The sequence below is a fragment of the Elephantulus edwardii genome, unplaced genomic scaffold (assembly GCF_000299155.1).
Source record: "Elephantulus edwardii isolate Elephantulus edwardi_28Jun2011 unplaced genomic scaffold, EleEdw1.0 scaffold00034, whole genome shotgun sequence".
Classification (NCBI taxonomy): domain Eukaryota; kingdom Metazoa; phylum Chordata; class Mammalia; order Macroscelidea; family Macroscelididae; genus Elephantulus; species Elephantulus edwardii.
In genome coordinates this window covers 16,209,321-16,222,401 of record NW_006399784.1, presented here as the reverse complement: position 1 = coordinate 16,222,401, position 13,081 = coordinate 16,209,321, and the positions used below count along the sequence as shown (strand labels likewise).

General features: G+C 41.0%; 1 protein-coding gene across 1 annotated transcript in view; it reads right to left on the bottom strand.

The window, feature by feature from the left end:
* DCHS2 (dachsous cadherin-related 2) overlaps positions 1 to 13,081 on the bottom strand; it is a 393,558-nt gene that overhangs the window by 200,141 nt on the left and 180,336 nt on the right. Inside the window, exon 2 of the mRNA XM_006884496.1 lies at positions 11,260 to 11,451. Coding sequence (XP_006884558.1) covers positions 11,260 to 11,451 — 192 coding nt within the window. The remainder of the gene's footprint in view (positions 1 to 11,259; positions 11,452 to 13,081) is intronic.

The window sequence follows — 13,081 nt, the reverse complement described above, 5'->3', positions numbered from 1 at the left end:
CTCTGTGTGTGTCTCTCTCAGTCTCTCAGTGTCTCTCTCTCTCTCAGTGTGTGTGTGTCTCTCAGTGTCTCTCTCTCCCTCAGTCTCAGTGTCTCTCAGTGTGTGTGTGTGTCTCTCTTTCTCAGTGTCTCTCTCTCTAAGTGTGTGTGTCTCTCTCTCTCTCAGTGTCTCTCTCTCCCTCAGTCTCTCAGTGTCTCTCTCTCTTTCAGTGTCTCTCTCTCAATGAGTGTATCTCTCTCTGTGTGTGTCTCTCTCCCTCAGTTTTGAGTATCTCTCTCTCTCTCAGTCTCTCTCAGTGTTTCTCTCTCAGTTTCTCAGTGTGCCTCTCTCTCAGTGTCTCTCACTCAGTGTGTATGTCTCTCTCTCTTTCTCTCTCAGTGTCTCTCTCACAGAATCTCTCTGTGTCTCTCAGAGTGTCTCTCTCTCAGTCTCTCTCTCTCGCTCTCACAGTGTGTGTGTCTCTCTCTCAGAGTGTGTGTCTCTCACAGTCTCTCTCTCAGTGTCTCTCTCAGAGTGTCTCTCTCTGAATGTCTCTCTTTCTCTCAGAGTGTCTCTCTCTCTCAGAGTTATTCTCTCTCTCAGTCTCTCTCTCTCTGAGTGTCTCTCTCAGTGTCTCTCTCTCAGTCTCTCCCTCTTTCTCAGAGTGCCTCTCTCTCAGAGTGCTTCTCTCTCAGTCTCTCTCTCAGAGTGTCTCTCTCTCTCTCTCAGAGTGTCTCTTTCAGAATGTCTCTCTCAGAGTGTCTCTCTCAGAGTGATTCTCTCTCTGTCTCACTCTCTCTCTCAGAGTGATTCTCTCAGAGTATCTCTCTCAGTCTCTCTCTCTCTCTGAGTGTCTCTCTCAGAGTGATTCTCTGTCAGAGTCTCTCTCTCAGAGTGTGTGTCTCTCTCAGAGTGTATCTCTCTCTCAGTGTGTGTGTTTCTCTCTCTTGGGTGTGTGTGTGTGTGTGTGTGTCAGTATGTGTGTGTCTCTTGGTGTGTGTGTGTTTCTCTCTCAGTGTGTGTGTCTCTCTGTGTGAGTCTCTCTCTCTCTCTCTCTCTCTCTCAAATAAGTATGCACTTTGCTTCCATGACAGTTTTAGGTCCAAGTTAGATAATGGGATGCTGTTAATAGACTACAATTGCAGAGAAGAAGGTAAAGGAGGGTAGGAAAGACCTCTTCTAAAATTTTGCCTTAAAAATGCATCTGTTCCTCCGTCTGGGAAAGTTTTATGGAAGAATGATGTGGTTAATGATGGAGTTGAACGCTGGAATAGAGACTGGCAAGCTGAAAGGAAAAGAAAGCATTCTTCATAGAGTACGCCTGTGAAGTAGGTTCAACATGGAAACAGAAAGAAGGCAGCAAGGAGGTTTAAATTAAGTATCTGGGTTTATTTTCTATTCCATTGCCAATTCTCCTCATCAATGCAATTTCTCTTCAGGGGTAAGAAATGTTGGCATCAAATTATCTTATTTATGTTATGATAACTCCTAGGTACACATTTTCAAGATCATCTAAAACCAAATCATTAGAAACAGATGGTTGACTACCATGGTATTAGATTTAAAGTACTTATTCAATTATAGAATGACCTTTTAAAATTGTCTTAACAATTATTAAGTACACAATTTTAGAGCTATGGTTTAAAATTGTTGTGTGCATATACTGAGCTTAAAATAATCACAGACTTGAACTAAAACTCTCAAGTTCACTCTTGGTTTTGTTTCCTACACTTTTTTTCCCTCCAGTGGAGTAGTGTGCAGAGAATTATGCTGCTAACTCAAAGGCCACATGTGTCTGTTGGTTTAACTCGACCAGTGATGCCAAGGTAGAAATATGGAGAGTTTCATTTCATGAGATTTACAGCCTCCCAAAAACCCACTAGAGGGTCAGCTCTGAGTCACTTCTGACTCAACAGCAGTAAGTTTAGCGTTAACACTATTTCTTTCACGGAACAGAGATTTCTGAAACCACATACTTGGGTGTTTATAGAAATTTAACAAAATACATGCTGAGAAAATCATGGTAACTTATTACTTTACTTTCATGTCCATTTCCATGTGCTTACTTGTAGTTTTTCCCAGTACATCTTCAGTAGGTATTTTCTCTCACTAATTTAAAAGGAGAAAGATTAGACTAGAGTTGTTAGCAGTGTCTATCCATGTAAAAGAGTAGAATGCTGTTAATAAAGAAAAATGAAGTCTCCAAAATTATTTAGGAGAGGGGAGTCAAAGCACAGAACAGTATTATAAAAAGAGTGAGAAAAAACAGGCCAACTTTTGACTAACTACATCAAGGGAAACTGTCCCCATCAACAACATCTATAATATAAAATTGACCCCTCTAAGGTCACAAATGGCTTCCTACTGTTGCACCTACTTCTGCTAATTACTGGGTCTGAAATTCATTGCAAATGACCACACATATTTTACATAACCTCTTTTTATCCACAGTTGTGTGGCTTATTAGGGAAACAGGTGGTAGGGAAGACAAAGGATATCGCATAGTGAAAGCCTGATGTTAATGCTGTTGTTGTGTACCCTTGAGTCAGAACTGACTCATAGCTGACTCTCTGGTGTGATTTCCCACACAGTTAATCACACAGAAGGAGACTGCCCATCCTTCTCCCATGAAAGCCTAGCTTGAGTAAAGAGCGGACAGTTCAAATCCACCAGCTGCTCCACGGGAGAAGGAAGGGCAATTTCCTCCAAGACAATTCCTTGCCTCTTAAAACCTGATGAAAGGTCAACTATGAGTAGGTTCCAACTTGACAGCACACAACAGCAAGCAGCCAGGTTAACAGCAAGACATAACCCCTCATAGTTCATATAGCTGCTCAGTCAATGGCAAGAGCCAGTCCTTAATTCAAGCAGATTCTCAGTCAATAGCAAGATACCTCTGGTGAAGGAACCTCTGGCTCCAAAGACATGTGCTGCCTTCTCTGCTTTTTCTTTCCTGGTGTTGAGATTCCCATCTCAAGGACTCTGGCCCTGGCTCCATTAGGCTATGTCCTGTCACAGCCTCTCCACAGTCTGGTTAGCTGGCTCTTCTATGTTGGTCTCACAGCTGTTGCTAATCTTGAAGACACTGATCAACAGCAAGCCACATGTCTGCAGTTGAGGCAGCTGGAGACCACACTCTCAGGGAAGCTAAGGACAGTGGGCAGAACCTCAAAGATTTCATTTTACTTACATGTTCTCTTCTGGCCATTTGGTCAGGTCTAAGGCAATGGATAGAAAAGTCAACCTTAAAAACCCTGCCACCACAGGTACATAGAAGAAGAGCTGTCTTTGCTATAAAGTGATGAAATAAAAACATAAAGTGAGCCTGGCGAATCTTGAATATATTTGAATGTATTATTGGTCAGAGATAAAAGTGGACATTAAATGATAAAGGATAACAGTTTTAAAAATTATATCATGATGTATTACAAAATTAAATTATTAAGATACTGTGGTGGTAATACAAAGATAAATTAACAGAACAAAAGAAAGTGTCCAGAAAGATATATGTTATTGCTATTAATGTTATTAGGTGCTATCGAGTAGTTGATGAGTCACAGTGACGCTATGAACACCAGAAGAGCCTTGCCCTATCCTGTGTCATCCTCCTCATCTCTGATAGGTTTGAGTACATAGTTACAGGCACAGAGTCATGTTGTTGAGGGTCCACCTCTCTTTCACTGACCCACTACCTTTCCCAGCCTGATGTTTTCCCCAAGGTCTGGACCCTCCTGAAAATATGCCTGAAGTATGCGACACAATGTTTAATTATCCCTGGTTGTACTTCTGCCTAAGACAGGCTTGTTTGCTCTTTTGGCATTTATATATTCAGTATTCTGCTCTGACTCCACAGTTCAAGTGGATCTATTCTTCTGCTTTCATCCAACCTTCAGATGCATAGAAAGAAATGTAAAAAAATTATTGCTTTGATCTCCTTTTTTCATTTTACAAGTATTTTATTGCTTCCTTTTAGGAAGTCATTGCTTACTTTGATGTTTTTGGGTTTTTTTGTGTGTTTTTGTGGGTTTTTTTTATGCGTGATCATAGTGGGTTAAAAGATTGCCTATGGTTAATCTCTTGCATGTTTTACTACCAGTGAAAACCCACTCGAGGGTCAGCTATTGGTTGATTCCAACTCAAAGGTGCACAACAACAGCAACAACAGGCACACTTTAGCCTTTAAACTAACATCACTGCTCTTTAGCACCTTGGAGAGGTCTCTGACAGAAAATTTTCCCAATGCAGCATGAAAGAAATACATGGTCATACAATGTGAGGCAAAGATGACATTCCACTACAGTGAAGAAAGACTCTCACATACACTTTTACTAAATAATGCCAAACATAATATACAGATTGAAAAATCAAGTGTGAAAATTAAACCTATGCAGCCACAAAGTAAACCCTAGAGGGTAAGGAGCTGTACTTCTGACCCAAAGATACATGGTTTGAATCTCAGCAGCTCCAAGGGAGAAAGACAAGCCATCTCTTCCCAAATGATTTACTGCCTCTGAAAATCCACTGGTTGGTAAGCTATGAGTCAGTTCCTACTAGGCCTCATGTAACAACACAGCAAGCAATGACTTTCTAAAAGGATACAAAAGCACTAACTGTAAAGTGAAATAAACTGATAAATTATGTTAGGATAAGTAACATCTGTTCCTGGTGATGGAGGGCTAAAGAATTCCACTGCTAATCAAAAGGTCAGCAGTGTTTAACCTACCAGCTGTTCCCCAGGAGAGAGATCAAGCAGCTTGCTTCTGTAAAGATTTATAGCTTAGAAACCCAGTCGGAAGTTCTACTTCGTCCTACAAGGTCACGAAGAGCCAAAATCCACTCCAAGGAAGCAGGTTTAGTTATTTGTTTTGATTTCTCAAAAGATATTAGTAAAGAATTAAAAAGAAAAGCCACAGAGTGAAAGAAGATACACGTGATTAAGAATTTCTGTATCAACTATGTAATGAACTCATACAAATTAGCAAGAGGTAAAGTAACAATAAAAATAATGAGTAAAGAATAGACAGCTCATAAAACAACTGCCAAAGACATATGGAAATGAGTTCAACTTCCTTCAATCCAAAACTCAAACTCACTGGTATGGAATTGGATCCAACTCATAGACAGATATGTCTTCGAGAGGGTCTATCCAGAGTGATCTTGGGAGGTAAGAAGGATGAGGCTTTGCCTCACATACTTTGGACATGTTGCTAGGAGGTGCTGTTCCTTCAAGAATGTTGGGAAGGATGGGGGGTCAGTGAAGGAGAGGAAGACCCTCAATCAGGTGACTGACATAGTGATTACTGCAGTGGGCTCTTGTGTGTCAGGAAGCATGGGGATGGTGCAGGATAGAACAGAGTTCAGATCTTTTGTTCATAGGGTCATTCAACTCGATGGCATCTAACAACAACAGAGCTGACCCACCAGAGAGATTCTGAGATTGCAAACTATGTGGAGGAGATAACCTGTCTTTCTCCCTGGGAGCTACTGGTAATGTGAAACCTGAGTTAGCAGTTCAACCCCTACAGACTATGCCAACAAATCTCCCCTCAATTTTAATAATTATCCAGGAAATAAATGCAAAGTGAAACTCTGATGTAATATACCATTACAAACATAACAGATTTTCTGTAAATAAATTATTAAAATAGACATTAACTATCAGATTTAATTTCTTTTTTCTGGTGGCCTAGTTGTAAGAAGCTGCACTGCAATCCCAAAGGTAGAAGCTAAAATTCACCAGCTGCTCCCCTTGTGAAGGATGGGTTATCTCCTCCCATGTAATTGACTGCCTCTGAACACATGCTAGAAGATCAGCTATGACTTAGTTCTGACTTCACAGAAATGAGTTTTGTTCATGGTGAAATGATACAACCTTGACACACAACTCTCCTGGTTTAAAATCACAAAATATTTCTCTTTCTGTTAAAATGACTAACTCCTGGTCTATGTACAGATCCCACAGCAGGACAATTGAGTGTTCTTGAATTCCTATGCTTGGCCAGGTTATCTATAATACATTATGTTTCACAGAGCTAAGTGTCTCTGAATAATCATAACACACAGCTGAACATTTGGCTGCTATTCTCTGCTTTCAGCCACAATCTATCTGACTTCACCATGATAAACCTCATTCCATGTCCTCTTTTAAATCTTGCTTGCATTTCTCGAAATTCCTTGCCAATGTAGTGCTGTAACTATTTTTCCATTTTCTTCAGCAAGATTTTGCTTGTATTTTATATCAGTGATATGATACGATAATTCTGCATCCTATTTGGGTCACTTTTCTTTGAAATGGGCACAAATAGAGATGTAGAGATGTCTTCCAGTGCTAGGAAACTGACTAGGAAACTGCTTCACAAATTTGTGACACTGAGGAATGAACACTTCCAATTTGTGGCAATATCTACATCAGTATTCTGTCAATTCCTGGAGCCTTCATTTTTGCCAGTGCTGTTAAAGAAGCCTAGACTTCAACGCTATCAGTTCCTGATCAGATGCTACCTCCTCAAATGTAGAATAAAGACAAATTCTTTATGCTATAGCATATTCCTCCTCTTATCCCCCTCCTATCTTTCTGCCGTTTCTTAATATCATTCAGTATTTGCCTATACCAAAAAATAAAGAAAGGAAAGGAAACCTATTGTCATCAAGATAATTCTGTCTAATGTAAACCCTCCACTGGGTTTCTGAGACTCTCCGTCCTAATGGGAGACAACTGTTTTATCTATTTTCCCCCCACAAAAGGGCTGCTAAGTTCAAACTGCTAGCTCAGTTCTTGTTGTTGTTGTTATTTTCAGGTGTCGTATAATTGAGGGTGACCCATCCTATCTTCCCCACCTCTGACACACTTGAGCCCATTGCTGCAATCACTGTGTCAATCCACCTGGTTGAGGGTCTTCCTCTTTCGCTATTCCTCAACCTTCCCAAGTATGATGTTCCTCTCCAAGGAGCAGCCTCTCCTAGCAACACGCCTAAAGTATGTGAGACAAAGTATTTGCCATCCTTGCCTAAAAGGAGAACTCTGGCTGCACCACGCCCAAGACATACCTGCTCTTCTGGCAGTCCATGAGCGATTCAGTGATTTCCTCCAACACTGCTCCCATGAAAAGACCATAGCGTGAATCAGGTGCATCTTAATCAGCCACACCTTGATGAGCCCACTCATTAACTTTCTAAGTCATCAGGGAATCCTTTGACATTGCAAATTCAAGGTCTAATTTTTATTGGGTTCCCCCCCCATTAGATAAATTTTAAGTTGTTCTTTGGTTTTGGTTTTCAACTCCAGGTCTTTACACACTTACTTGTAACACAGTACTCTGAGTTCTTGAACTACCCTTTGAAATCTTCTGCTCAGTACTTTTATTTAATCATTTCTTCCATTTGTTTTAATTTACGTTCAGAAGAAGGTTTCATTCCTTTATGATGTACATTTCTACTTTTTTTCTTTTCTGTTTTTTAAATGTTTATGCCTGTTTCTTCGTTTATGACGACTTGATGCCATCACACCACTTCTCTGGCCTTTGGTTATCAATATTTAATGCATCAAATATTTCCTTGAGATGGTCTCTAAATTCAGGTGGCACATGCTCAAAGTGATACTTTGGGTCTCTTGAACTTGTTTTCTTCACCTTCAACTTAAGCTTGTATACGATAGGTGATGGCCTCTTCTGTGGTTGCATAGCTTCCACAGAAGTTGCATCACAGCAACATGCAAGCCATGACAACTTCAAAGAAGACAAACTGACAGATGAACGTTGGAGATAATGGAGTATTACAAAGCTGAGTGAGCTCCCAGAATCGCAGGCCCATAACAACAACAACATGTGAGGGTCCATGTTGCTAGGATGTCAAATAGGGTCCAACAGAGCTTCTAGTCTAAAGTGAACTATGAAGTCAGGTCTAGTACAGAAATCTGTCAATGAAAACCATAGAGATTACAAATGATCTGAAGCAATGGCACAGAACCAGACAAGGTTTTGTTCTGCTGTGAACGTGGTTGCTGTGAGTCAGAGGCTGATTCCAAAGCAAGTAAACCACTGTCATGGGAACATAAAAGACAATGAATGAGAACAAAATACCATGAACGATTCTCATAAATAACACCCAGGTTAGCGCCACCACAACAAAGGAACCACACAGAAATACTTACTGCATGACTTCATCCAACAAACTTTTAAAAAAAAAAAAAAGAATGCACCATGGACTGCTAAGAAAAACAGATTCATGATGGAGAGGGTTAAACCAGGCTATTCCTTGGGGGCAAGGATTCTGGGGCTTCGTCTGACATACTTTGGACATGTTGTAAGGAGGGACAGGACCTTGGAGAGGGACGTCATGCTTGGGAGGGTGGAGGGACAGTGCAGGAGGGGAAGACCCTCTATGAGATGTATTGATTCAGTGACTGGGGTAATTGGGATGGGTGTGTCAGAGGCAGTGCGACTGGCACAGAATAGAGCAGGGTTTAGGGCTGTTGCACATAGGATCGCTAAGAGTTGCAAGCGACTCGACAGCACATAACAACAATATGTGTTGTTAGAAGCCAAGCTGTGGCTCTCTTTAAGCATCATACAGCCAAGGTACAGTCACAGCAAAAGGCCAAGAGAGAGCTTCATGGAATGTCTTAATCCAGTATGTTCATTTTGCAAAAATCTACTGAGCTATAAACATGATGCATACTTTTCCATATACATTTCATTCATCAATAAGTAATTCACCTAGAAAGTGACACTATAGCCAAAATCCTCTACATCAGTGTAATAAATCCAGAAATGTATAGGCACACCAGGAAAAAATATCATTGGTCAACTTTGCATATAATTAAAAGCATCACCTCATTACTCTAAAAATTTCCTATTGAACTATGTTGTTATTGTTGTTGATTGCCTTCGAGTCAAGCACTACTTATAGTGACTATATGAACAAAATGCCTGAAGCCCCTCTACAACTATCGACATTTAAAAGTTCATAGAGTTTCCGGGGGCATGTTGTTTAGGAAATAGATGGATCAATGGTGATTAATTTTATAAAATATAATGTGTGGAATGAGAATGTGAAACACAGAGTGAATGGAGGAATGCATCAAACACAATGTATAGGAATGACGCACAACGTATTCAACTTTTGTATCTAAACCAATATAAAATAAAGTTTAAAAAATTATATTCTTCTAAGAATAAAAACTACTGATAATAAATGCAAAATGGATATTTGAAGATGAGCATTTTTCAGTGACTAAGGGTGCTCTGGTGGCCTAATGGTAAGGAGCTGCGCTGCAATCCCAAAGGCACATGGTTCAAATTCATCCAGCTGTTCTGTGGAAGAAAGATGGACAAATTCCCCTCATACAATTTACTGTCTCTGAAAACCTGCCAGAGGCTAAGCAATGGATTAGTTCTTACTTTATGGCAAACAGCAATAGAAGCACCACAGTGAAAACACAAGGAGCTCCAGTGGTATAGGTCATGGAGAGCTGCTAACCAAAGAGTGGCATCTCTTAGCAACTCTGTGGGACAAAAACAAGCAATCTCTTCTCACACAAATAAAGCCTGGAAAACTCTAGGAGGAGTCAGCTAGGAATGGGTTCTGAATTAGAGTCAATGGATGATTGCAATAACCGTTTGTGCCTGCTGATTTGACACAAGAAGCATATGGTATCATTTTAATTAACCAAAAGGAGTCAAGTCGATGCATTGGCTTTCAATGCACAGAATGCAGCAACACACCGAATGACCTCCTTGGAATCTAATTAGTCGCATTCCCAGGGTAGGACATTTTTAAGGATAAATTACCTGATTTCTTAAAAAGTTAAATTGTTAAAGAACATCTAGTTGACAGCAACTCTATGAACAATAGAAATAGACCATGTGCGTTTCTGTACCACCCTCCCAATCTCCATCATGACTGGGTTCATTTTGTAGCCACAGTGCTAATCCATTGCACTGAAGACCTTCTCTCTCACTGATCCATTATATTTCTAAGCACTATGTCTCTTTCTGTGGCAGTTTTTGGACGCCAAAGACTACTTTGCCTCCAGGAGCCAGGCAAGCCAGGCTTGGCCTAGGGTTTAAGGCGGCAGCAGAGGGCTTGAAGCCCAAAAGGAGAAGAGGGGAGAGACGGGGGCCATGTTCTCCCAGGTTTGCTCCGCCCAGGGTTGCTATGGCTGGGTTACCAGAGAGAGCATGGTGCTGTTTGGGTGGATGTTGTGACAGTTTTCAGACACAAAGGACTACTCTGCCCCTAGGAACCAGGCAAGCCAGGCTGTACCGCGGTCACTTCTGGTAGCTGTGAGGCTGAACACTGTGTCACTGATGTGTCAAATGTGTTAATGGTTGGTTACCCAATGCAGACAGATGTGGGGTGGAGCTCCCCGATTAAAACAAGCTTGGAAGGAGGAGTGGCGTCCACTTCCATAATAGCTTGCCTCCGGGAACCCTATGAACCTCGAGAGAGCATGAAAGGCACCCAAGCACTGAGGACTCTCCTTCATAGGGTCGCTATGAGTCACCTGAGACTCAACGGCACTTAACAACAACAAACAACATGTCTCTTTCTAAGGACTGGCCTCTTCCGATAACATAGCCAGAGTGTACAAGACAATGTTTCACCATCCTTGCCTCTAAGGTGGCACTCCCCAGACTGTACTTCCTCCAAAACAGGTACTTTTACTTTTGTTTTTTTGGCAGTATGTAGTGTATTTAATGCTTTTTACCCACACCACAATTCAAAGGCATCAATTCCTCTTAGGTCTTCTTTATGTCTAACTTTTTATGCATACAAAGTAACTGAACTATGACATGGGGCAGGTGCACCTTAGTCTTTAACCTGATCTCCTTTCTCTTTAGCACTTTAAGTCCTAGACAGTAGATTTGCCCAATGCAGTATTTTTAATAGACTGAGATATATGAAATATAACAATCTAATCAACATGCAGATTCACTTGGATCTTAATCCAAGTAAACAACCTACTTAAAGATGTTTTATAGATGTTCCAAAAAATTTTAACCTTGCATAGATATGAAAAAGTATTGAATGATTATTGATATTGCATTAAAATTATATTTCTAAATTTCTGTTAGTGATCCTGTTGAATTATTCAATATAAAATATGGATACAATTATATTATGTCTGGTGTTAATTTTCAAGACACTCCAGTAAAAAGCAATGATGCTGTATATGAAACAGGACTGGCCTACTACGGACAAATGTTGGCACTTTTTGTTGGAAGGGTGCATAGAGTCCACTTGTGAAGCAATATGAAATGTCACGCACAAAGGACTTACCCCATCTTTAGCTTTTACCAAGAGATCATAGGTAGCTGGATCCCTTTCCCTGTCGATATCTTGAGAAACGCATATTTGTCCATCATGTGGGTCAATTTGGAATGCTCGAGGTGCTTCATAAGTTTGGAATCCATCATAGAGAGAATATTCCACAAAGCCATAGAGGCCTGTGTCTGCATCAGAAGCTTTTACCTGTGAGAGAGGAGACTGATCAGTCATAAAGTAAAATGCAAACATTACTTTTCAACTAGTCATAAAATACTATAATTAGTTGAACAGCAAAGTAACTACCATTTATTCACAAAGAATAGGTTTTGTTTAGTTTTCTATTTCCCTCTTACCTCTCCCTCCTTATTTTTTTGAGTTCTCCTTTTCCAACTTCTTTGCCGAGCTCTATGATTCCATTCATGTGCTCCCTGAGAGTTCCAGCTCTGTGGAGTTCAGCCTCACCTCATCCTATTCCTTTCACATTACCATTTCACACGGTCTCAAAAGTTTAAAAACCTGGCCTATGATAATGACTTGGCAGCATATTTGTTGATACACTCTCATCTCTATTTGTCAGCCTGGAGACTAAGGTGCACCTGATGCAGGCCACAGTCTTCACAATTGCTTGCTATGCATTAGATAGCTGGACAAAGACTAGGGATGATAGGAGAATTGATGCCTTTGAGCTGTGGTGTTGGAGAAGAGTATTGTATATACCATAGACTGCTAGGAGAACAAACTGATTCATCCTGGAGAATGTAAAACCAGGCTGCTCCTTGGAGGCAAGGATTCTGAGGCTTCGTCTGACATAATTTGGGCATGTTGCAAACAGGGACCTGTCCTTGGGGAGGGACATCATGCTTGGAAGAGTGGAGGGATAGTTAAGGAGAAAAAGGCTTCAATAAGATGGATTGATGCAATGACTGGAGTAATGAGGGTAGGTGTGCCAGAGACAGTAAGGCTGGCACAAGATTGAGCAGGTTTCAGGGCTATTGTACATACACAGGGTCACTATGAGTCACAAGTGACTCAACAGCACATAACAACTCATCTCTAAGTCCTTTAAATAATAAGCTCACAATTTTGCTACCAAGGACCTCTTTAAAGTATTAAAGAGCAAGGCATTTTCACTCACCTCCTATGTCTGTGAAAGTCAGACAACAAATAAGGAAAGCTGATGGTTTTAAATCGTGGTGTTGGCAGAGAATACTGAAAATATCATGGACTTCAAAACAACAAATAAATCTGTCTCGAATAAAGTGCAACCAGAATGTTCTCCAAAGCAAAGGCAGCTAGACTTCATTTCATATACTTGGAGCCTGGTATCAAAGGGGTCAATCCTTGGAGAAAGACATCATGTTTGTTAAAGTATGTTGTTGTGGTTCTTATATGCCGTCGAGTCGTTTGCGACTCATAGCGACCCTATGCACAACAGCTCTAAACCCTGCTCTATCCTGCCCCAACCTCACTGCCTCCGACACAACCATCCCGATAATCCCAGTCACCGAGTCAATCCATCTCATAGAAGGTCTTCCCCTCCTGCGCCGTCCCTCCACCCTCCCAAGCATGATGTCCCCCTCCAAGGACCCGTCCCTCCTGGCAACATGCCCAAAGTATGTCAGACGAAGCCCCAGAATCCTTGCCTCCAAGGAGTAGCTTGGTTTAATCTTCTCCAAGATCAATCTGTTTGTTTTCCTGGCAGTCCATGGTACATTCAGAACTTTTCTCCAGCGCCACAGCTCAAAAGCATCCACTCTCCTTCTGTCCTCCCTAGTCATTGTCCAACTCTCTGATGCATAACAAGCGTTTTCAAAGACCATGGCCTGTATCAGGC